Below are 22,642 nucleotides of genomic sequence, written 5' to 3' on the forward strand. Positions count from 1 at the left end.
ACAAGGCCTCATAACGTCTCTGTCATACATGCTTCTTTCTTTTTGTTGTTTTTTTCTTTTTTTTCTTCAACCTTTCAAAACTTAAAAGCCATTCTAGGCTAGGCTGAACAGGCTCACAGGCCTAATTTTGTGTGTTTTTGCTCTATCCCATAGTTCTTTAACTTAGCCTGAATTATAAGTAACCATTTATTGTCTAAATCAGGACACTCTGAAGAAGGAACAGGGATAATAAAATCATTAAATATGTAATTATAATTGTTATGAAGTTTGAAAGAGTCATTGCCAATAAAAAATTAGTTGTAAACTTACAGCATACAATAAATGACAAAAATCATTATAGCAAAAATGAATAGATTTTTAAGCAAAATTGCTCAATCTCTATTTTTGTCACTTATTCTACCTAACTTACAATATCCCATTTCCTACTACCAACTAGCTAAGTGGCAGCCTCGCAGATTCATGTTCACTATCACTCAAAGGCAGTTCCAGCCACTGCACACCAAGTAGCTCCTAATGGCTGTGCAGTCCCAGACCTCCCTAACCACTGACAGACCTGAGGGAATTCAATGCCCCTTGCAACTCCTCTCCAAGCTCCCTTATCAGCAAGTCTTCCACATGCTGTCCTTGAAAGTCAGTGACATGGGGAGGGATAAAGAGAGAGGTTATCCCACTTTGTCTTTTAGACTCAACTATGTGAAAATGATGAGGGAGCATAAGGCAAACTGACAGTCCCAAATACTCCCTACTCCCAGGTGGGGTATGTTTACTATTCCTTAGGCACTCCTGGCTGCCCAAGAACAAAGGAAAAGGGGAAAAGTAAATGGTTAACTGATAGAGATCACAGTCATGCAGGACATGGGTCTCCATCAATTTACAAATATCTTAGTAAATTACAAGAAAAAGTCAGTCTTATCAACAGCCTAATCTCCAGAAACCTATAGATTCACTCAGTTTCCTGGAGCCCCAACATCACTTCTCCATAGTGATGTGGGAAACAAAGGCAGAAGGAAATGGCAGATAAAATTAAATTTCCTTATAACCTGAAGCCCACTGACAACTACTTGAGGCTAGCAGAGTAAAACATTTCTCCAGGAGCTCCCAACGTCTTATTGTTAATGCTTTGTTGAGGGAAAAACAACCTTAACTTGCCAATAGCGAGGCCTCCAGTACCCTGTGAGGCTTCTTTAATATGAAAAGCTCTTGGAAACTTCCACTTGATTTTTACCTTCCCTCAACTCCCAAGTATATAACCAGTCTGTCCTCATGGTCCCTGGAAGCTCTTCCTGCCCAGGGGTCCTGTCCCTTACTTTAATTAAATTACCTTTTTTGCACCAAAGACGTCTTCAAGAATTCTTTCTTGGCCATCAGTTACGAACCCCACAAACCCCACCATCACCCCAAAAACTCATCAGAAATTCTGTTCAATGCACATTTCAACTTCACACATTCCAGAGGAAACTGCAGAGAAGCTACAAGTACCAAGCGGAAGCTTATCAAACCCAGATTGACTTCATTTTTTAAAGTCAAACTAAAATGTTAAACCACAGTCAATGCCAGGACAACACACAAACTGGAATTGCTCTAGGCAAACTAAATGTTTGATAATGCTTCTTTAAACAATTAGCCACCTTAAACAGTTTTCCAACAGAAGTAGATGCCAATTAAAATAAACTGCTACATTATGATGAAATCCTCATGCAAGTACATTTAAGTATTTTTTCATCCTAAACCTTCCTCTACAGAGTTACCACCCACTTTTATAAAATTTATCCTATCAGAAAGCTGAATGTTTAATTATATACAGCAAACCTATAATCAGTAAACTCATATTAGAAAATTCTTTTAAAGGGCAACTTACATTTTGTGTTTTCCCATATAAGTGGTAGAAATGTAAAATATTTATTCTAAGAACTTTTTTAGTTTCAATCAAGTAATTTTTTTATAATTATAAAAGAAAATCCCTGGAGTTGTGTTCTCATGCATTCTCTTACTCTATATATTAGCTATCACGTGAAAAAAAGAAACAAGTGTCAAAGAATTTTCTTTTCAATTAAACTGCTACTTATTTTTTTCCATGACAAATTCATGGCATATATTTAATCACTCTATGTAAAGAGTATAATTATACTACATGTACAGTACTAGAAAGATTTTCTTCAGATATAAGAGACTTATCCCAATGAACATATATTTTTTAAAATGTAGTGGTCAAAGTCATTCCTATTTCTTATTTTTCATTCCTCATGTTTGCTTCCTCTTTCTGCTCTCTTGCCTGCCCCAGTCTATTTCACCTCATTTTCCCCACATTCACAAAAGGAGGTAATTTTCAAATCTGTACAAATCAGACTTTTCTGGATCTTCCTGAAAAAACCTTTAGTAAAAACGAAATGAGGAATAAAGTGAAGATAAATACCTCCATTCCTAGGTGGTTTCATTCTGCCCCATTTCACAATTTATGAGATTATTTGAACAAGAACAGAGACTGTTTCTTTTAAGTCAGAAGCCTAGCAATACAATGGCAATACATACTCACCAGCAATCAGACAGACACCAAAAAGAACCCATCCCAGAGCCTAGCATGCCTGGGCCATACTTAATCTTATAAGCCCCTTCCCAGCACTCTTTGCTCCACAATTCCAGTGTCTGCTGGTCCACTAGGGCTTCTAAGGAACTAGCTCCCTATGAGGTCATATTATTATGACCTCATCTTCTTGGCAGAGTGCTTGCTGTTGGGGTTTGTGTAATGATTTTACAACCCCAATAAAAACAGGAACCAGAACACAGGGGCCACTATATATCAAGAGCAGAAACAACAACGGCAGCCCAGCCTTGTTCATACTTGGTAAAGCAAACTGGATGATGCCTCTCAGCAGGAATAACACCCCATTTTTTTTCCTAGAATAAAGAAGACATTGTCCATCTAGTCTGTTGAATATTAGATGCTTTCAGTAGTTTGAATTTTCCTTTTCTTGCTAGCTTCTTTTTTCTTCTTGATCAAGTAACTTTATAATCTCATAAGGTGAAATCCCTAATAGTCACTTAAATGTAGAAAAAACGTCCCCAAAGGTTCTCACTGTGTTCTAGAAAATGCTTCACTGGGGCCTGTACCTCATACCTCCAAACAAATGTGGTATCATCAAAAGAATGATCAGATCATTGAGTCTGATCACCAGGCATTCTCATAACCTTTTTATCATACTATGATTGCTTCATTTCCTAAAAAACAAAACAAAACAAAACAAAAAAAACAAAAACAAAACCCACTTAAATCTGATTTTCATAAAACAAAAAAATAGTTTTTTAGTGTATCTCAAATACTGCATGGGACATACAGGGACATCACAGGGGACCTAAAAATATCATTGAATGTTTATCTGAAATTCAAATTTAACTGGCCATCCTATATTTTACCTAGATTTACCTAGTAATGCTATCTTCTAAAATGTTTGTTCTAAAATTATTTGAAGACTTCCAATAATGGTGTTCTCTGTCAACTGGTAATGTGTTTCACAATCAGATTCCTTATGAGAATATTTTGACTTACTTATGTGATTTAATTTTTATTCTATTGTTCTACAGATTCATCAAGACCTTCTCTCAGTTTCCTATGATCTACTGATCTTCTCTAATCTAAATGCAAAAGGAAAACCCTCTTTTCTCTGCATACTTTACCAGCCTGCATACTGCCACCAAAGCTGTAATAATATGTCTCCTTTATAAAAATCCTACACAAGAGGGGCGCCTGGGTGGCGCAGTCGGTTAAGCGTCCGACTTCAGCCAGGTCACGATCTCGCGGTCCGTGAGTTCGAGCCCCGCGTCGGGCTCTGGGCTGATGGCTCGGAGCCTGGAGCCTGTTTCCGATTCTGTGTCTCCCTCTCTCTGCCCCTCCCCCATTCATGCTCTGTCTCTCTCTGTCCCAAAAATAAATAAACGTTGAAAAAAAAAATTAAAAAAAAAATAAAATAAAAATCCTACACAAGATAAAAATCTATATTCTGTAGCATGTCAGATTGTTGGGAAAATAAGTAAAGTTATGCACCATAAGATGGTTGACGGGACTAACATAAGCTCTAGTCTCTAGCTTAGAGACTCCTCTTCCAGGTTCTTCTTCCTACCCTGTTTGCCCTGTGTGCCAAATTACTACTAATGCATAATGCGGAAGTAACAAACGATAAATTGTCCCCCATTTTTGTGTTCGGGACTTAGACCTCTGGAGAGGGATCTCCTCTGAGCCTGCTGGTGTAAAATAAAACTCTGATTCACCAAGATCTCCAAGTGCTGCTTGATTTTTCTGCCAGCAATCCAGCCTGGTTCCATAACAAGATAAGAACACTCACAAGCTGACCCCCAACTGCTTATTTAGATTTATGATCTACCATTTTCTTCATGCTTGGGCCACACAGGAATATTAGCTGTGCCTTCTTGTTATCCTACCCTAAAATTCTGGGGTGCCCCATTCTGCAAATTCTTACTGATTCTACAAGAGCCCAGGTGAAATAACTTTTTCAAGAATCCTACTCCAACTCACCCCTGCCGCAGTCTCAGCCTGATAAATTACCTTTATTCTAGCTCTGCTTTTAAAAGTCCCATCTCTCTCACCTACTACAATCTTGAATTTCACTTTGTATCCCATCACAAGAATAGGTTGAAGTTATTCAGTAGCCATCTGTTAGAAGGATCCAAGAATTGAGCAACTACCTGTGCCCACTGCCCCCACTATCCTCTATGCTATACTATCAATGACATGTAGCACTAACTTTCTAACTCATTATGACTAATCCTGAAATGTTCTAGAGGCACTGATGTCAGCAGAGGGTACCAGTTATGTTGCTTGATTTCATATTTACTTTGAATTTAAATTTTTAAAAATTCTTTAAACTTTTATTGAATATAACTAGGATTAAAAAACTAAACTAGGCTAAGGTGTCAAAGCATTTCCTGCCTCCATTTATAAAGTATATCTAGGGAATTGTGCATAGCAAACAACAACAAACAGCCACCTAGTTCAAATTTTATACTATATAAGCTGGGTAAAGGCCAGTCAGAAGAATCCCAAAGAGAGGAAAGAAATGACTCCAGTAGCAAGCAGAATGAAAGGGCCAGAGGGAGCAATACGACCCTGGCACCATTCTTCAGGCTGAAAATACAGATGGCAAAGGCCTGGAACCAACAAACTCAGGAAAGCTGGTACAAATGCAGAGCTTTCCTGGCCAGAATGAACGTCAGTCAAAAAGAGTTCTAAGTAAGTCATAAGCAAGGTATACATAAAATCCTGAAGTCTAAATTGCCTTTAAGAAAGAAAAGGAGGGGTGCCTGCATGGCTCAGTCAGTTGAGCATCCGACTTCAGCTTAGGTCTTGATCTCACAGTTTCTGGGTTCCAGCCCTGCATCAGGCTCTGTGCTGACAGCTTGGAGACTGGAGCCTGCTTTGGATTCTGTGTCTCTCTCTCTCTGCTCCTCCCCTGCTTGTGTTCTGTCTCTCAAAAATAAATGTTAAAAAAAAGGAAAGGAAAGGAAAGGAAAGGAAAGGAAAGGAAAGGAAAGGAAAGGAATTCTTCTTGGCCATCATCATGCAGGACATTTATTTTTCAGGCACTGCAGAGGTAGCACATGATCTAATCTTGGAGAAAATGTAAATGAGAAATTATTCAGAACAGCTACAACACCTCCATGGTACACACTCACCTTGCAGCATCTAACACTGATTAAGCACTTACTTTGTGCCAGCCACTGAGATAAGTGCTTACTAGAAACTGTCTAGTAATCCTAGAAACCATCTCTAATCCTCAATAACCTTATAAAGTAGGCAGTAGTACACCCATTTTACAGATGGAAACTGAGGCACAGACCTGGACACGAACAATAGTACTCCAGTACCCAAGTACTTTATATCCTTTACTACTATAATTTTGCTACTGTTAGGCATTTTCTGGTTTGTTTTTGCTGATTCAACAAATATGGTAGAAAACCCCAGGGGAGATAAAAATAAACAAACATAATAAATGAAAAAAATTACATATATATATATAGTATGTTAGAAGGTAATAATTGCTATGGAAAAATAATAGAACAAAGAAAGAGAGATGAAAAATCTTAGTTTGAGGAAAGGGGTAGATAATAGATATAGATACAGATAGATACAGATATAGATATAGATATAGATATAGATATAGATATAGATATAGATATAGATATATTTAAGTTTATTTATTTATTTTGAGAGAGAGGGGAGGAGGATGGCAGAGAGAGAGAGAGAGAGAGAGAGAGAGAGAATCCCAAGCATGCTGTGTGCTGTCAGCGAGGAGCCAGACATGGGGCTCCAACTCACAAACTGTGATATCATGACCTGAGCTGAAATCAAGAGTTGGATGATAGACTGAGCCACCCAAGCACCCATTTTTACTCATAAGGTGGTCATGGAAAGTGTGAGCAAATTGAAGGGTGGAGGTGCCATCAATTAACATAGGGAAGACCAAAGTTGGCACAGGTTTAAGAGAAAGAAGTTCCACATGAGGGAAGGGAAACAAAAATAATATAAAAACAGGGAGGGGAACAAAACAGAAGAGACTCATAAATATGGAGAACAAACTGAGGGTTACTGGAGGGGTTGTAGGAGGGGGGGATGGGCTAAATGGGTAAGGGGCACTAAGGAATCTACTCCTGAAATCATTGTTGCACTATATGCTAATTTGGATGTAAATTTTAAAAAATAAATGAAATTTAAAAAAAAAGAGAAAGAAGTTCCATTTTAGACATATTAACTTTGAGGTCTCCATTAGATATCCAAGGAGATATGGGAATATGGCATATGTAATACTTTCACAAAAGACATGTACCTGGGCCCTACTCCAGGGAATTTTCAGACTGTTGGCCTGAGGGGGGGCTTAGCATTTTCTTTTTAAGCTCCAAGATGATTCTGATGTGATATCAGGATTTTTAGCCACCACTGTAACCCATGAAAAAGCACTATAGGTCTGAAGAGGGGAAATGGAGAGATATGGATTTTGATCAGATCAATTTTCTTTGTAACATGGGGGAATAACTGTAGGGAGACAAAACTGAAGGCAGAGAGGCCAGCTAGGAAAGTTATCAAAATACTCTGGCTAAGAGACAAGAACCTGAAATTGAAAGATAATTCATACAAATATTAAAAAACACCTGCTCTGAATGAGATTTAGAAAGTAAAATGAAAGAACATAATAGTGATTTGGAATGTGTATGGAGTTGTGTTCAGAGAGCAGAAGGCTAACTCTACTTAGAACCTGAGCAGAATATGTTGGCCACCAACCAAGATAACAAATACAAGAGGAAGAAGAGGTAATGTGTGCAAGAGCGCACACACACATGCACATGCAGAAACAAGAGACAGAAAGAGAAAAGAGCATTGAGTTTGGTTTGAAGATGCAGTAATATAAGGTGTCTATAGGACATCCAGGCAGACCTATCTAGTAGCCACAGCAATCATCCATTACCTGTGGGAACTCAATACAGGCACAGCAGTTACCTCCATCAATGTGGATGGGGTTACCTGGTGAAAGGCTGTAATATCTCATCTGACCAAAAAACCCAGAAATGTGCCAACAAAGAAATATGTCTAACAGTGTATTCATTTGAGCACAATTCCACTACAGCAAAAGAATTAAGAGGTCTCCTTTCATTTATTAATGAGATTCTACATGCAAGTGCTTAGTTTGCCAGTCAGTAACAATTATTTATTTAGAAGATGCTAAAAGCAAGTATTTGCCAAAATCTCCAGTTAGTTAGATGGCCGAGGTTCAAACAATGGTTCTATCACTCACCAGAGTTGATAGTAAACTCATGATTCTCTGTGAGCCTCAGTTTTTTCATCTATGAAATGGAGATTAACAATACCAACTCCCCAAGGTGTTGTGAAGATTAAATGAGTAGATGCATGGTTGGCACAGAGTAAACCATAAATGTTAGCTGCCATCACCAGAGCATCACTACTTCTCCCTACATCCTTAAGATCATTATTTAGTTATTTGGATGATCACATGAGATAATTACATCAGGCAGTATTTTATTAAATGTAAACTGCTATTTGTATTGTATATAAATATTCATTAGCTCTGAGTAGAAATTAATCCTTGACATCTCTAAAGAAAACTGCCTCAAATTTTTGACATTTACATAAAATACATCTCTCTAGATGGGACTGCATTTTACTTATAAATGACTTCAGGAACTTTATAAGAGAACCATAAACAAAATCTAACTATAGAAACTCCTAATGGCTATTTCTCTGTTCAGCATGGAGAACATAATTCAGTTTCTAAAACTGAAGAATTGTAATAAGTGTCACCAAGAGGTTCTGCCTCCTTAGAATACTTCTTAAACTTCATTCATTTCACTCAGTCCTGCATTCAGTATTCCATACAAGGGCCTCAACATGCAAGGCAGTGGTACAGAAACTGATCAAATTTACCAATTTGCTTATTTACAATAAATAATTGAAACCTTTACTATTCTGGAGCCTTGAACTCCTCTGGGGGAATGATCCAGATGGTGCAGGTTTATTTTGTTGGGTTTTTTTGGTTTGTTTTTTGCTTTTTTTTTTTTTTTTTTTGCTTTTTGCCTTTATGCCTTTTGAGATTTTGCTTTGTTTTGATTTTCCATATTAAACTGCAGCTTTTCAGGGTCAGCTCTCAAATGAGAATGTAATTTTGCAGAAATATTAACAAGTCAATTTTAATACAACTACATCATAAAAACTTGAGGTGAATCATGTGCAAATCAACTATTACCAGATGTCTAGCTTGATAAATAAGGAGAAAAAATGATGTAAAAACATTTACATGTTCAGTATTTGCACAGAAGCTTCAGTGAATGAATCCATGAATCCCAATTCCAGTGGACAAGAAAGAAGAGTGAATCATTCACAGATGGACTAACTTGTTTTCCTAGAATGCTATTAAAATGTCACTGTATATTCTAGGTGTACATCTTTCATGAGATACAGCTTTTGGCTATGTTACTTCACTGCCGTGATACGGCATTAAAAATCTCTAATGACACCATATCACTCTCTATCCTGACAAAAGGAAATAAAAGGAGCAACTGTATTCCACATCCCTGTAAAATCCATAAGTAGACAGTCTGAAGTTGACCATATCCTTTAATGACTGTGATTATGCACTGCACACTCTGCTGGAAACTGGATGGTGTGAATTTAGACAAAACACTCACATCTCTACATAGAAAACACTAGCTTATCCCCCATGCCAAGATATTACATCCCTTCTTGTTTCTCCACATTCAAATTCTCTAACTTAAAAAATGTTCACTTAAAGAAAGGCAATAACGCTCTAAAGAAAGGAATGTATACATACATCAATAAATCATAAACTCATCGTAACATACCCTCCTTTGACTGAGGAGGAAGGAGGTACTACTTGGTAACGTGACATACAAGAAAGAAAGACATGTAAAACTAAACTGCCAGAGCCCAGTAACCTCACTCTTGGGATTTAGCATCCTTATTGCCTAATGCAATACAATTATAAGCAAGAAAGTTTAATTTAATACCCTTAGGGAGATTATTTACAATAACAGAGAATGAGGTCAAATCTATCCTTCCAAAGAAAATTTATAAAAGGGAATGTCAAATTTTTGAAAGCCAAAACTTACTTGGACTAGCAAATGTTTGCTTTTTCTCTCTGAAATCACTACCAACTAAAAAGAGAAAGACAACAGACAAATACTACTCACATACAATTCCATATAACAAGAAAACTAATGATAGTGACTGATTTTGTGTAGGCTTATAATAATATTATTCCTTAGTGCTTCCCTCTATAGAGGCCCATTCAGTGATACAATCTATTAAACAAAATAAGCCATTTCAAAAGCAAAATTCCCAAATAATCATTTGAAAACTCAAGACATTCTTTATTGTTAGTTCAATCATAATTATGTAATTTTTAAAAATTTTACCTGATACTTGAAAATCAGTTTTCTATCACTATGGTTATATTATTGAGGAAAAGTTATGATTAAAAAATAATGTTTTTAAAGTGCCATATTCTGCTCCTTCATACCACAGAGGGGGAAAAATGCTCAATTCTAATTTAAAAATATGAAGCACTGACTAAAACTAAAAGGCAGCTGACGGAATGGGAGAAGACATTTGCAAATGACATATCAGATAAAGGGTTAGTATCAAAATCTATAAAGAATTAACCAAATTAAACACCCAAAAATCAAATAATCCGGTGAAGAAATGGCCAGAAGACATGAATGGACACTTTTCCAAAGAAGACATCCAGATGGCCAAAAGACACATGAAAAGATCCTCAACATCACTCATCATCAGGGAAATACAAATCAAAACCACACTGAGATACCACCTCACGCCAGAGTGGCTAAAATTAACAACTCAGGAAACAACAAATGTTGGCGAGGATGTGGAGAAATGGGAACCCTCTTGCACTGTTGGTGGGAATGCAAACAAGTGCGGCCACTCTGGAAAACAGTGTGGAGGTTCCTCAAAAAATTAAAAATGGAATTACCCTATGACCCAGCAATAGCACTACTAGGAATTTATCCAAAGGATACAGGAGTGATGATTCATAGGGGCACATGTACCCCAATGTTTATAACAGCGCTATCAACAATAGCCAAATTACAGAAAGAGCCCAAATGTCCATCACTGATGAATGGATAAAAAAGATGTGGTTTATATATACAATGGAATATTACTTGGCAGTTTTCACTCATATGTGGAATCTGAGAAACTTAACAAAAGACCATGGGGGGAGGGTAGGGGAAAAAATAGTTTCAGAGAGGGAGACAAGCCAGTAAGAGACTCTTAAATACAGAGAATAAACTGAGGGTTGATAGGGGGTGGGAGAGAGGGGGAAATGGGTGATGGGCATTGAGGAGGGTACTCGTTGGGATGAGAACTGGGTATTGTTTGTAAGTGATAAATCATGGGAATCTACTTCCAAAGCCAAGAGCACACTGTATACACTGTATGTTAGCTAACTTGACAACAAATTATATTTTTTTAAAAAAGAAAAGCTTTATTTAAATTTCAAAGTGTTATAAAAAATATTAGAGATAATTGTTAATAAAGGGAGAAGCTGGATGGCAAAAAAAACCTTTATGTAAACTGCAAAGTGCTGTAAAAATATTAGATGATTATTAACAAATGGAGAGGCTGGATGGCTATAAATAAATAAATTAATAAAAATGAAAAAGCACTGAATTACTTTTAGTGGGATCTTAAACCATCTTCTAATTATTTATGTTAATAGATGTTCCACATGCAATAAATAATTTTTAAGCAAAAATGTATCTTCTGTCCACATTTTTACTGCACTGAATTAGTATTAGTATATATTCATTGGGCAACAGAAGGTGGTCTAGGATTTTCCAGTGAGGGACTGTATGAATTCTGATAACACAATTGACAACAGATACTCCACACCAAGTGGATTATGACTATAACTTTAATATTGTAAACAGTTTGTTAAATAGTGTCATATCAAGATTTGTTGTACCTATCAATAAAAGGATAAAAACCATATGACCATCTCAATAGACACAGAAAAAACATCTGACAAAGTACAACATCCATTCATGATAATAACCTTCAACAAAGCAGGTTTAGAGAGAACATAACTCAACATGATAAAGGCCATCGATGAAAATCCCACAGTGAATATCAAACTCAATGTGGAAAAACTGAGAACTTTTCATGTAATGTCAGGAACATGACAAAGACGTCCACTATCACCACTTTTATTCAAAATAGTACTGGAAGTCCTATCCTCAGAAATTAGACAACAAAAAGAAATAAAAGGCATCCAAATTGGCAACGAAGAAGTCAAACTTTCACTATTCTCAGATGACATGATACTCTATATAGAAAAACCAGAAAACTCCACCAATAAACTGTTGGAACTGATAAACAAATTCAGTAATTTCTGAAGGTACAAAATCAACATGCAGAAATCTGTTGCATTTCTATATACCAATAATGAAGTAGCAGAAAGAGAAATTATGAAAACAATCCCAACTAACTACAATTTAAATAACTTACAAATAAAATTAAAACTTAAAAAAAAGAAAACAATCTCATTTACAAGTGTACCAAAAATAATAAGACACCTAGGAATAAACATAACCAAAGAGATGAAAAACCTGTACTCTAAAATCTTTAAACATTGATGGAAGAAATTAAGACAACACAAAGAAAAGACATTATTCCAAGCTCATAGGTTGAAAGAAAAATATTGTGACAATGTCTATATTACCCAAAGAAATCTACACATTCAGGGACACCTGGGTGACTCAGTCAGTTAAGCGTCTGACTCTTGGTTTTGGCTCAGATCATGATCTCATGTGTTCAACTGTTAGTGCAGAGCCTGCTTAGGATTATCTGTCTCCCCCTTTCTCTGCTCCTCTTCCACTCATACTCTGTCTCTCTCAAAATAAATAAACTTAAAAAAAATAAAATAGGGGTGCCCGGGTGGCTCAGTTAAGCATCTGATTTCGGCTCGGGTCATGATCTAAGGGGTTGTGAGTTCACGCCCACATCAGGCTTTGAGCTGGCGGTAGAGAGCCTGGTTCGGATTCTCTCTCCTCTCTCTGCCCCTCCCCCCTCTTGCACTCCCTCAAAGTGAATAAACTTTCAAAATTTTTTAATAAAAAATAAAAATAAATAAAAATTTTAAAATCTCCACATTTAATGCATCTCTATCAAAACACCAAAAGCATTTTTCATAGAACTGGAACAAACAATCCTGAAATTTGTAAGGAGCCACAAAAGACCCCAAACAGCCAAAGCAATCTTGAAAAAGAAAAGTAAAGCTGAATGCATCACAATTCCAGACTTCAAGTCACATTACAAAATTGTAGTCATCACAAAAATACTGACACAAAAACAGACATACAGTTCAATGGAACAGAATAGAAAACCCAGAAATAAAATCACAACTCGATAGTCAATCTTTGACAAAGCAGGAAAGAACATCCAATAGGAAAAGACAGTCTCTTCAACAAATGGTGTTGGGAAAACTGGACAGCTACATACGAAAGAATGAAGCTGGACCACTTTCTTATACCAATACACAAATAAACTCAAAATGGATTAAAGACCTACATGTGCAACCTGACACCAAAGAAATCCTAGAAGAGAGCACAGGCAGTAATTTCTCTGACATTGGCCATAGCAACATTTTTCTAAATTATGTCTCCTGAGACAAGGGAAATGGAAGTAAAAATAAACTATTGACATTACATCAAAATGAAAACCTTCTGCACAGTGAAGGAAATAATCAACAAAACCAAAAGACAGCATACAGACTGAGAGAAGATATTTGCAACTGACATATCCAATAAATAGTATAATGTAACACTTAAAAAACAAATAATCCAATTAAAAATGGGCAGAAGACATGAACAGACATTTCTCCAAAGAAGACATCCAGATGGCCAACAGACACATGAAAAGACGCTCAACCCCATTCATCATCAGGGAAATACAAATCGAAATTATAATGAGCTATCACTTCACACCTGTCAGAATGGCTAAAATCAACAACACCAAAAAGGACAAGTGTTGTCAAGGATGTGGAGAGAAAGCAACCCTGGTGCACTGCTGTTGGGAATGCAACTGGTGCAGCCACTCTGGAAAACATTATAGAGGTTATCCAAAGAGTTAAAAACAGAACTACCCTACAATCCAGTAATCACACTACTGGGTATTTACCCCCAAAATACAAAAACACTAATTCAAATGTAAACAACGCACCCTTATGTTTACAGCAGCATTATTTACAATAGCCAAATTATGGAAGTGTCCACTGACTGATGAATGGATAAAGAAGATGTATATACATACAATGGAATATTACTCAGCCATAAAAAGCAATGAGGTCTTGCTATTTGCAATGGCATGAATGGAGCTAGAAAGTATTATGCCAAGAGAAATAAGTAAGAGAAAGACAAATACCATATGATTTCACTCATATGTGGAATTTAAGTAACAAAAAAAGGCGGGGGGAGAGGGGCCAACCAAGAAACAGACTTTTAACAAACTTATGGTTACCAAAGAGGAGGTAGGCAGGGGGAGGAATGAAATAGGTGATTGGGATTAAAGAGTGTGCTTGGCATGATAAGCAACAAGTGATATATGGAATTGTTCAATCACTATATTGTACACCTGAAACTAACATAACATTGTAGCTTAAGTATACTGGAGTTTAAAATAAAATTAGGGGCATCTGGGTGGCTCAGTTGGTTAAGCACTGGACTTGGACTCAGAGCTTGATCTCATTGTTCATGGGTTTGAGTCCCGTGTCGGGCTCTATGCTGACAGCTCAGAACCTGGAGCCTGCTTTGGATTCTGTCTCTCTCTCTCAAAAATAAACATTAAAAATAATAATAATAAAATTAAATTAAAAAGGGTTGGTGTACCTAAACCAATCCTGTGAATCCATGTTTCGTGCTGAGCACACAGGTCAAGAGACACCTAAACAAGTCTGGGATAAATGGTTCTTTTACTTAATACTGTTTCCTCAGCATCCAACTTAAATCCCAGAATTTTCTTCCACCATGGTTAGTTGTCTGCCATATTAATGATTTTTTTTTGTTTGTTTTTACAGATATTCTAGGCATGGGAATACCTTAATACTGAATCTGAGATTTTGTTTTCAGTTTCCCCTTCTTTATGCCCATTTCCCCACGCCCAGCAATGAATGACTACATGTCTGTCCAGGTCTGCCCCTCTACTTTCCCAGAATGCAATTCACATTTGTTTTTGTTTTCATTTTTTACCTTGACCACATTGTACAGTAACATCTAGGAGCCCTTTCTACAGTGAGTGGTTTTGGTCTTTTTATATACCTTTCTCTCAAAGTCACTGATGTTTGTCCCTGTTCAATGTGTAGCATTGTAATGAGAGTCCACCAAATCCTGAGTGTCACTTTGTTGTCCCTATTGTACATGAAAGAGTGATGTAGAAAAATCTAGTAAATTCTGAATGCTTTTCCACATAGACTTATCTGGAATGTGAACATGATGCTTTGATTAATAGTAAATGCTTTAACTGTAGTAGGTGCATTTCTGTCTGTCTCAATAAATTTTAATTTGTCTGTCAAAAAAAAATCTATCTTGAAAGCAGTGGGTAAGAGTTAGGTGTATCCTAGGTGTGCCTGGGTGGCTCAGTCAGTTAAGCATCCGACTTCACTCAGGTCATGATCTCATGGTTTGTAAGTTCAAGCCCCGTGTCAGGTTCTGTGCTGATAGCTCAGAGCCTGGAGCCTCCTTCAGATTCTGTGTCTCCCTCTCTCTGCCCCTCCCCCATTCACACTCTGTGTATGTATGTGTGTGTGTGTCTGTCTGTATGAAAAATAAACATTAAAAAAAGATGTATTCTAATTCAAGTTGAATTTTTTTTACATCGATCTCTGCTAGAGGTCTCAACTTAGAATTTAATTTCTTTTTAATGTACTTTACTTGAGAGTAATAACCATTAGAGATAAATTAGTTAATATTAGTTTACTAAACATAAGTATCCCAGCCCTAAACTAAACATTATAACCACTCAAGAGTATACTTGTAGGGGTGCCTGGGTGGCTCAATCGGTTGAGCGTCCAATTCTTGATTTTGGCTCAGGTCATAATCCCAGGGTCGTGGGATCAAGCCCTGTGCCAGGCTCTGCACTTAGTGTGGAGCCTACTTAAGATTCTCTCTCTCTAGGGGCACCTGGGTGGCTCAGTCAGTTGAGTGTCTGACTTCAGCTCAGGTCATGATCTCACAGTTTGTGAGTTCAAGCCCCACGTCTGGCTCTGTGCTGACAAGCTCAGAGCCTGGAGCTTGCTTCAGATTCTGTGTCTCCCCCTGTCTTTGTCCCTCCCATGCTCATGCTCTCTCTCTCTCTCTCAATAACAAATAAATGTTAAAAAAATATTCTCTCTCTCCCTCACCCTCTGCCCCCTCCCCTGCTCACACACTCTCTCTCTCTCTCTCCTGAAGAAGAAGAAGAAGAAGAAGAAGAAGAAGAAGAAGAAGAAGAAGAAGAAGAAAGTATACCTGTAAAAACAAATTTAGCTTGATCAAACACCCCACACACACCTTTGCAGGTCCAGGTACTCACTAATGTCATCTAGCTTGAGAACATTAGATCAATTCTACTCTCCTCTGGTCTCTCTTCCTTTTCTAACTCTCCCATATTTTGAAGAACAAGAGGCTTTATGAATACTTTCTATGGTTAGATATATCCAGTTTTTATCACTATTAATGTTTTCTGCCCTCTCTTCAATTCTTTATAAATTGTTTTATAAAACAAATTTTGTTTTTACTGTCCCATTCCACGGTTTTGCTGTGCTTCCTTGGTGCACTCAGAAGTGCTTATCTGCCCTGCAGTGCCTCTCAGCTTCTGACAGGTCCACTACAAGGACAGTCTCACCTTGCAAACACCTTCTGCAGTCGTCCAGAAGAGGGCACCAACATGCAAAGCAGTGGTACAGAAACTGACCAAACACCAAGTGAAAGAAATAGGCTGCATTTTACCTTAGAAGCTTTTATTTTCAATAAATAATTGTACTCTTCAACCTTCTAGAGTTCCACATTCCTCTGGGGGTATGATCCAGTTGATGTAGGTTTCACTTTTTTGCTCTTACACACTCCATGCAATTCCTACTACAGTGGCCTGTCAAGCTTATCCTCTCAATACTGAGTTTCCCCTAAGTGCCACTTGTTGTAACTACACTGAAAGCTGCTGTATTTGACAGATGTTTCTCAGAATCACTGAACAAATTTTGTGTATAGTTTTAAAGAGAATAAATTAGCTCCCTAACAAGAGTGTAAGAAGATCAGCACAAAGAAGACAGGAAGATCATCTCCCAAGGAAACAAAGTCTTTTCTGTGTCACTTCCTGCTTTCAGCTCTTTACATTATTTCAGCTAATCTGGAGACAGACCAAAGGGGTCATCTTCATCTGGGGCTATGGGAATAACAAGGGTTTTTTTCCACTCTTTATTGACTATGATGAATGAGTTAGCAAGAATATCCATATACGTTTCTATCTTCATGTATTTTGTAAACACATCCAGAATGTTTATTGTGCTGTATATACAGTATTCTAAGCACTTTATATTAACTCACCAAACCCCTTTAGCAAACGCTATGATAGGTACTATCATCACCATTTTACACAGGAGTAAATTAAGACATGGAGACATAAAGTAATTTCGCATGGTCACAATGTTAATATGGCAAAGCTGAGATAGAAGCTTAAGCCTATAGGTTATACTTTAGGTATAACACTGGTATAGAAGAAGAAAAATGTCTACTTTTTAAGGGACATCCATATGACCAAACATGCTTAGTATAGTTACTGAATTCAGTGTACACATCATATTTGCATAAATTCTCTCTGCAATAAAGTATTAAAGCATCTAATATATGCTGGACATATTTTACATGCTAGGAGCACAGAATGACTGCAACAAAGCCCTGCCTTTGTACAGTTTTAACTTCTAGTAAGAGACAGACAATAAACCAAATGAAGGTCCTCCCTCACTCTGTCCCTCCCTTTTATCCTTCCACAAATATTTGCTGAATATCTGTTATGAGTTAGATGCTGTTCTAACTAAGTAAATATTATGTGTTCAATAATGCATCAAATAGCAAAAGTCTTTGCACACATGGAGCTAACATTCAGACAGTGATAGTGATAAATGCCTTGGACATACATACAAGCCAGGTAAGGAAACAGGGAAGGTTAGGGTTGCTGCTTTACTCACAGCACCAAGAAAGTGCCACTTGAGTGGAAAACTGAAGAAAGTGAGGGATGTGTCCTTGCAACTTACCTTCAGGAAGAGCATTCCAAACAAATACTAAGGCCTGGGCAGGACTGTGTTTGGCACATCCAAGGGATGGCCCAGAGAGTATACTATGGCTAGAGAGGAAAAGGCAAGAACAGGGGTGGGGGATGGGGGAGGTGGGACCTGAATTCATTTGTACTTCCAAAGTGGTCATTCACTCAAAAGCCACCAAATCAACTCCAGTTCTCAACCATCTATAGTCAGAAAAGGCACAATTTAAAAGAAAGAGACTGTTAGTATCTTAAACACGTTAGCTTCTAAAGTTAGTGGGCTGTTTTTCATTTCCTTCTCTACTTCTATGAAGGTTTCCTTGACCCTCAGCAGCATCCAAGGCCCAGACTCCAGCAATCCCTTAAGTCATCCTGTTGCACAAGGATCCACTGCATACTGTGCATACTGTCTCCAGTACTGTCCCGACAGGATTGGTCTGTGACTTTTCTAGGGCTGAATCCAGATCTTCCTCACATTTCTATCCCAGTGTCTAGTACAATGGCTGGGACATAAATAGTTGCTCACTAAAAGTGCCTTAAATCAAGTTGCAAAACTTTAACAAGAAAAGTCAATGACTATGTTCTAATCTCAACACACCAATAAACTTGATTAGAAGATGCCTGAAAATAATAATTAGGATGCTTCCTCCAATGAACCCATGTAAAAAGCTGCAATCTCCACCATGAAGTTTTGGTTATTTATATCTGCCAATTAGAATCACTTTAATAATTTTAAGTACTTACCTCATTGTGGAATCTAGAAGCTCTGACCAGTAGAAAATAGTTACCAATGAGCTTTCTCTAGACATTTTTTCCCAAGTTTCATTTTTTTTTAACATTACCTGTTCCTTAGTACAATGAGGAGCAAATATGAAAAAGTGGCAACAAAGTAGAACACAAAGAGGGATTCTCAATTCTTAATATCTAAACTTAGAAAAGTAAAACCATCATTACTAAATAAAAAGATCATACACAGGGTACCTGGGTGGCTCAATCAGTTAAGTGTCCGACTCTTGATTTCGGCTCAGGGTATGATCTCATGGTTTGTGAGTTCAACCCCCGCATTGAGCTCTAGGCTGACAAGAAGGAGCCTGCTTGGGATTCTGTCTCCCTGTCTCTCTGCCCCTCCCTTGCTTGCTATCTCTCTCCCAAAATAGATCAAAATAAACTTAAGAAAATAGTTTATTAAAAGAAAATACACATTATCTTAAAAAGAAAAGCACCACTGCCAATTGCCAAGCTTTATATGTTCCTAGGCATGATGCTGAAACCAGTTTCTTCCTATCTTCATTTATTATATGTTAAAAATAGATGAGACAATGCTAAGATGACTTCCCTGGATCACTGAGTCACATAAGAGAGGACGCGCTCAGACATGGGTGCCTTCCTTTCCAGTGAATAGATTTTAGAAAGTTCCAGGTTTTTGAAACCACCTTTGATTTTAAAAATATATTTTTAAACAAATGAGGTAATAAGCGAGAAAACCAGGAGAACTGTGTGTACCAGACAGTTGGCACACAGTTTATTCTTACCAAAGTGTTTGCTTAATGAATAAATCATCTGAACCATGTATAAGTTTAATCTAGAAATAAATTGCTTTTCCCATGCAAAAACAAAACAAAACAAGACAAAACAAATTTTAGGGAGCTGTATATCATTTAATTTGCCCTTCATTTCACACTATCACCTCCTAACATCAAACTACCTGTAAATTCAAGGGGAGAGAGCCTTGTGCTCCTAAATGTAAGTTACATCAATTATCTACCATCTAACTCTCTTCTTAAGTATTTTGGCATTTTAAAATTGAAATCGTGGGATTTCGGAGGTAGTTTAATAACATGAGCTGGAAGAGATTCAGTTACTGGACACGAGACAAGACAATTCTCTGCAAATAAGCTGAAAATTAAAGGTACACAGTATACAACAAATGTAGTGAATACCTGCCTCTCCAAAAAAAAAAAAAAAAAAAAAAAAACAGAGTCTTTAAAATCAGATGAGAAGTGGGGCACCTGGGTGGCTCAGTTGGTTAAGCGTCCGACTTCAGCTCAGGTCATGATCTCATAGTCTGTGAGTTCGAGCCCCGAGTCAGGCTCTGTGCTGACAGCTCAGAGCCTGGAGCCTGCTTCAGATTCTGTGTCTCCCTCTCTCTCTGCCCCTTCCCCGCTCATGTTCTGTCTCTCTCTGTCTCAAAAATAAAAACATTTAAAAAAAATTTTTTTTTAAATAATAAAAAAAAAATCAGATGAGAAGAAAGGAAATCACATTTTCTGGCACTCTAACATATGACAAGCCCTTTATGTATATCATTTCATTTTAATGATTATCAGAACCTCCTAGTACAGTTTCTTCGGGCGAATTTTTAAATTCACCCTACAGACAACTGAATTACAAAAAGGCATCCATTTTGGTACATGTTTTAGATAAAGGAAAACCCATCAGGGCTCACAGCTAAGCAATCAGAATTCAGGGCATGTAACTACTTTTCACATCAGAGACCCCTGCAGGGGTCCAAAGAAATTATGGTGTAATTAGGACAACCACCTACCATTAGACCACATGGCCTTAAGAAAGCACGTGGAGAACTTTCAAGTAATCAACCACCTAACTACTCATTGTTCATATGACAACAATTGAAATCCAGAGATGGAACTTCCCCTTAGAATCATGTCTTCCAACTCCAAATCCAAAACTTTTCACCTAGTACACAATTGTCCACAGCAGAGATGACAATTTAAATAACTGATGACAAAGTTGGCCTTCCCATAAGATAGGCTCAGTCTCAATAATATTCTCTGCTTCAGAGAATATTTTTCAAGCAAACAGAAAACGACAAAGTCTCTTGGTCAAGGGAACAGGCACTGGGGTCAGCACTTCCAGAAGCCCGGAAAACTAATAATGGAAGGGATGATGTCAGGGGCAGTGCACCAGCTTGAAACCACAAAAATAATCCTCTAGAACCAGATCATGAACCTTGCTATGAAGGGAGGGGGATGATACCAGGGAGAGCCAGAGATGCTACTGAACAGAAAGAAAGAAAGAAACTAGAAGTCCTCCCCCCCTTCCTTTTTTTCCCACTGAACATTTCCAAAGAGATGAGGCAAAGTGGTACTAATTTTGGCAAAGCTATATAAGTACAAGTACATACCATATTTCATTGATTTCTAGACAATTTTTTCTAAATTGTATAGTCTCTCATATTAGGATGGTTTCTTAATATAGTACAACCTCTGTCAGCTAGACAGGTTATTCATTGTATACAAAGGAAAATTATATATTGTTGATTTAGTCTTGGCCTAATTGATGTGTACAATGTCTCAAAAAAGATCACGCTATTAGTTGGCATCGAAACAAAAGTATTGGGTATGGAGAAGGCACTGAAAAGAAGCAACTAAGATTCTTATTTTTATGTAAAAACCTGTAAGTTTAAATAGAAATACCACATGACCCAGCAATTCTACTACTGGGTATTTACCTTAAGAAAACAAAAACAAATTTGAAAAGATGTATGCACCCCTAAATTTACTGAAGCATTATTTAATCACCAACATACGGAAGCAAGCCAAAGGCCAATTGGTAAATGGATAAAGAAGATGCAATATATATACACACACACATATACACACAAACACAATGGAATATTACTCAGCCACAGAAAGAATGAGATCTTGTTACTTGCAACAACATAGATAGATCTAAAGAATATTATGCTGACTGAAATAAGTTAGAAAGAAAAAAAAATTCTAAGTGTTAAAAAGCATTGTGTCATAGTTAATTGGTGGCATATTATTTTCTGATGATACTTAAAAATAATGATTTATCCCTGAATCAACAGCATCTTAGATTTTAAAAATTCTATGCCTTTTTGTTTTTACTAGCTTACATTTACCTTAAATTTCAATAACATTTAAAAGGAAGATTGTATTCGGTTTCTTGATTTGCTTGTTTATGGGTCATGAGAGTAAAATAATGATGGCACGAAATTCTTTGGTTTCTGTTGCCTCTCTTTTGCAAAAGACAAATTACTTTGAAGTTCTAGTGTTTACATTTAATTCTAGAAGTTTATGACCCACTTCTCAAAGATCACCATTTAAAAGCATACAGACATACTCTTTAATCATTGCTTTTTAAAACACTATTTTTCAATGTAGATAAATGAGAATAGTATTTTTTTTTTTTAATTTTTTTTTCAACGTTTTTTATTTATTTTTGGGACAGAGAGAGACAGAGCATGAACGGGGGAGGGGCAGAGAGAGAGGGAGATACAGAATCGGAAACAGGCTCCAGGCTCTGAGCCATCAGCCCAGAGCCTGACGCGGGGCTCGAACTCACGGACCGCGAGATCGTGACCTGGCTGAAGTCGGACGCTTAACCAACTGCGCCACCCAGGCGCCCCGAGAATAGTATTTTTAAAGCACTGCTATGCTTTAAGTGCTCCAAGATAATGGGCACCAAAAACACATTGAGATAATTAGTATTAAAATTTTGCTCCTTCAATTTCAAACAAACAAACAAACAAACAAACAAACAAACATACCAAGTTCCAAAACGGTAAACATTAAGATTATGGATAACTATTCCTCATGAGAAAAGTGACAAAGTAGGTAGAGTTTATGTGAATTAGTTGAAGCCAGTATTTACAATCAATACCTAACAAAAGCAAATGAAAACTCTTGTATTTTCTCTAACAAAATTTAATATTACTTCTTTAATTTTTTGAAATGCAAAATATTTCCCCAGCTAATTCAAAAAGTGCTACAGATAATATTAAATATCCATGTTGCTATAATACCAAAATTT

At 37.1% G+C, this 22,642-nt stretch overlaps 1 protein-coding gene across 18 annotated transcripts in view; it reads right to left on the reverse strand.

Annotated features, from left to right (window-relative positions):
* The window catches only part of PSD3 (pleckstrin and Sec7 domain containing 3), an 810,275-nt gene that overhangs the window by 386,289 nt on the left and 401,344 nt on the right, over nucleotides 1-22,642 (reverse strand). The window contains exon 1 of one of the 18 annotated variants that reach the window (XM_086703531.1): nucleotides 4,600-4,733. The exons of 15 other annotated variants lie outside the window; for them this stretch is intronic. Coding sequence is in view for 2 of the 3 variants with exons in the window: in XM_086703527.1 (XP_086559653.1) it covers nucleotides 2,534-2,580 (47 nt within the window). In the remaining variant the exon portion in view is untranslated. Of the gene's footprint in view, nucleotides 1-2,533; nucleotides 3,027-4,599; nucleotides 4,734-22,642 lie in introns of those variants that run through there. 2 more of the 18 variants (XM_086703527.1, XM_086703532.1) reach the window with 2 other exon arrangements.

Source organism: Puma concolor, chromosome B1 (assembly GCF_028749965.1).
Source record: "Puma concolor isolate L17-30 chromosome B1, mPumCon1.1.hap2, whole genome shotgun sequence".
NCBI classification, from domain to species: Eukaryota; Metazoa; Chordata; class Mammalia; order Carnivora; family Felidae; genus Puma; species Puma concolor.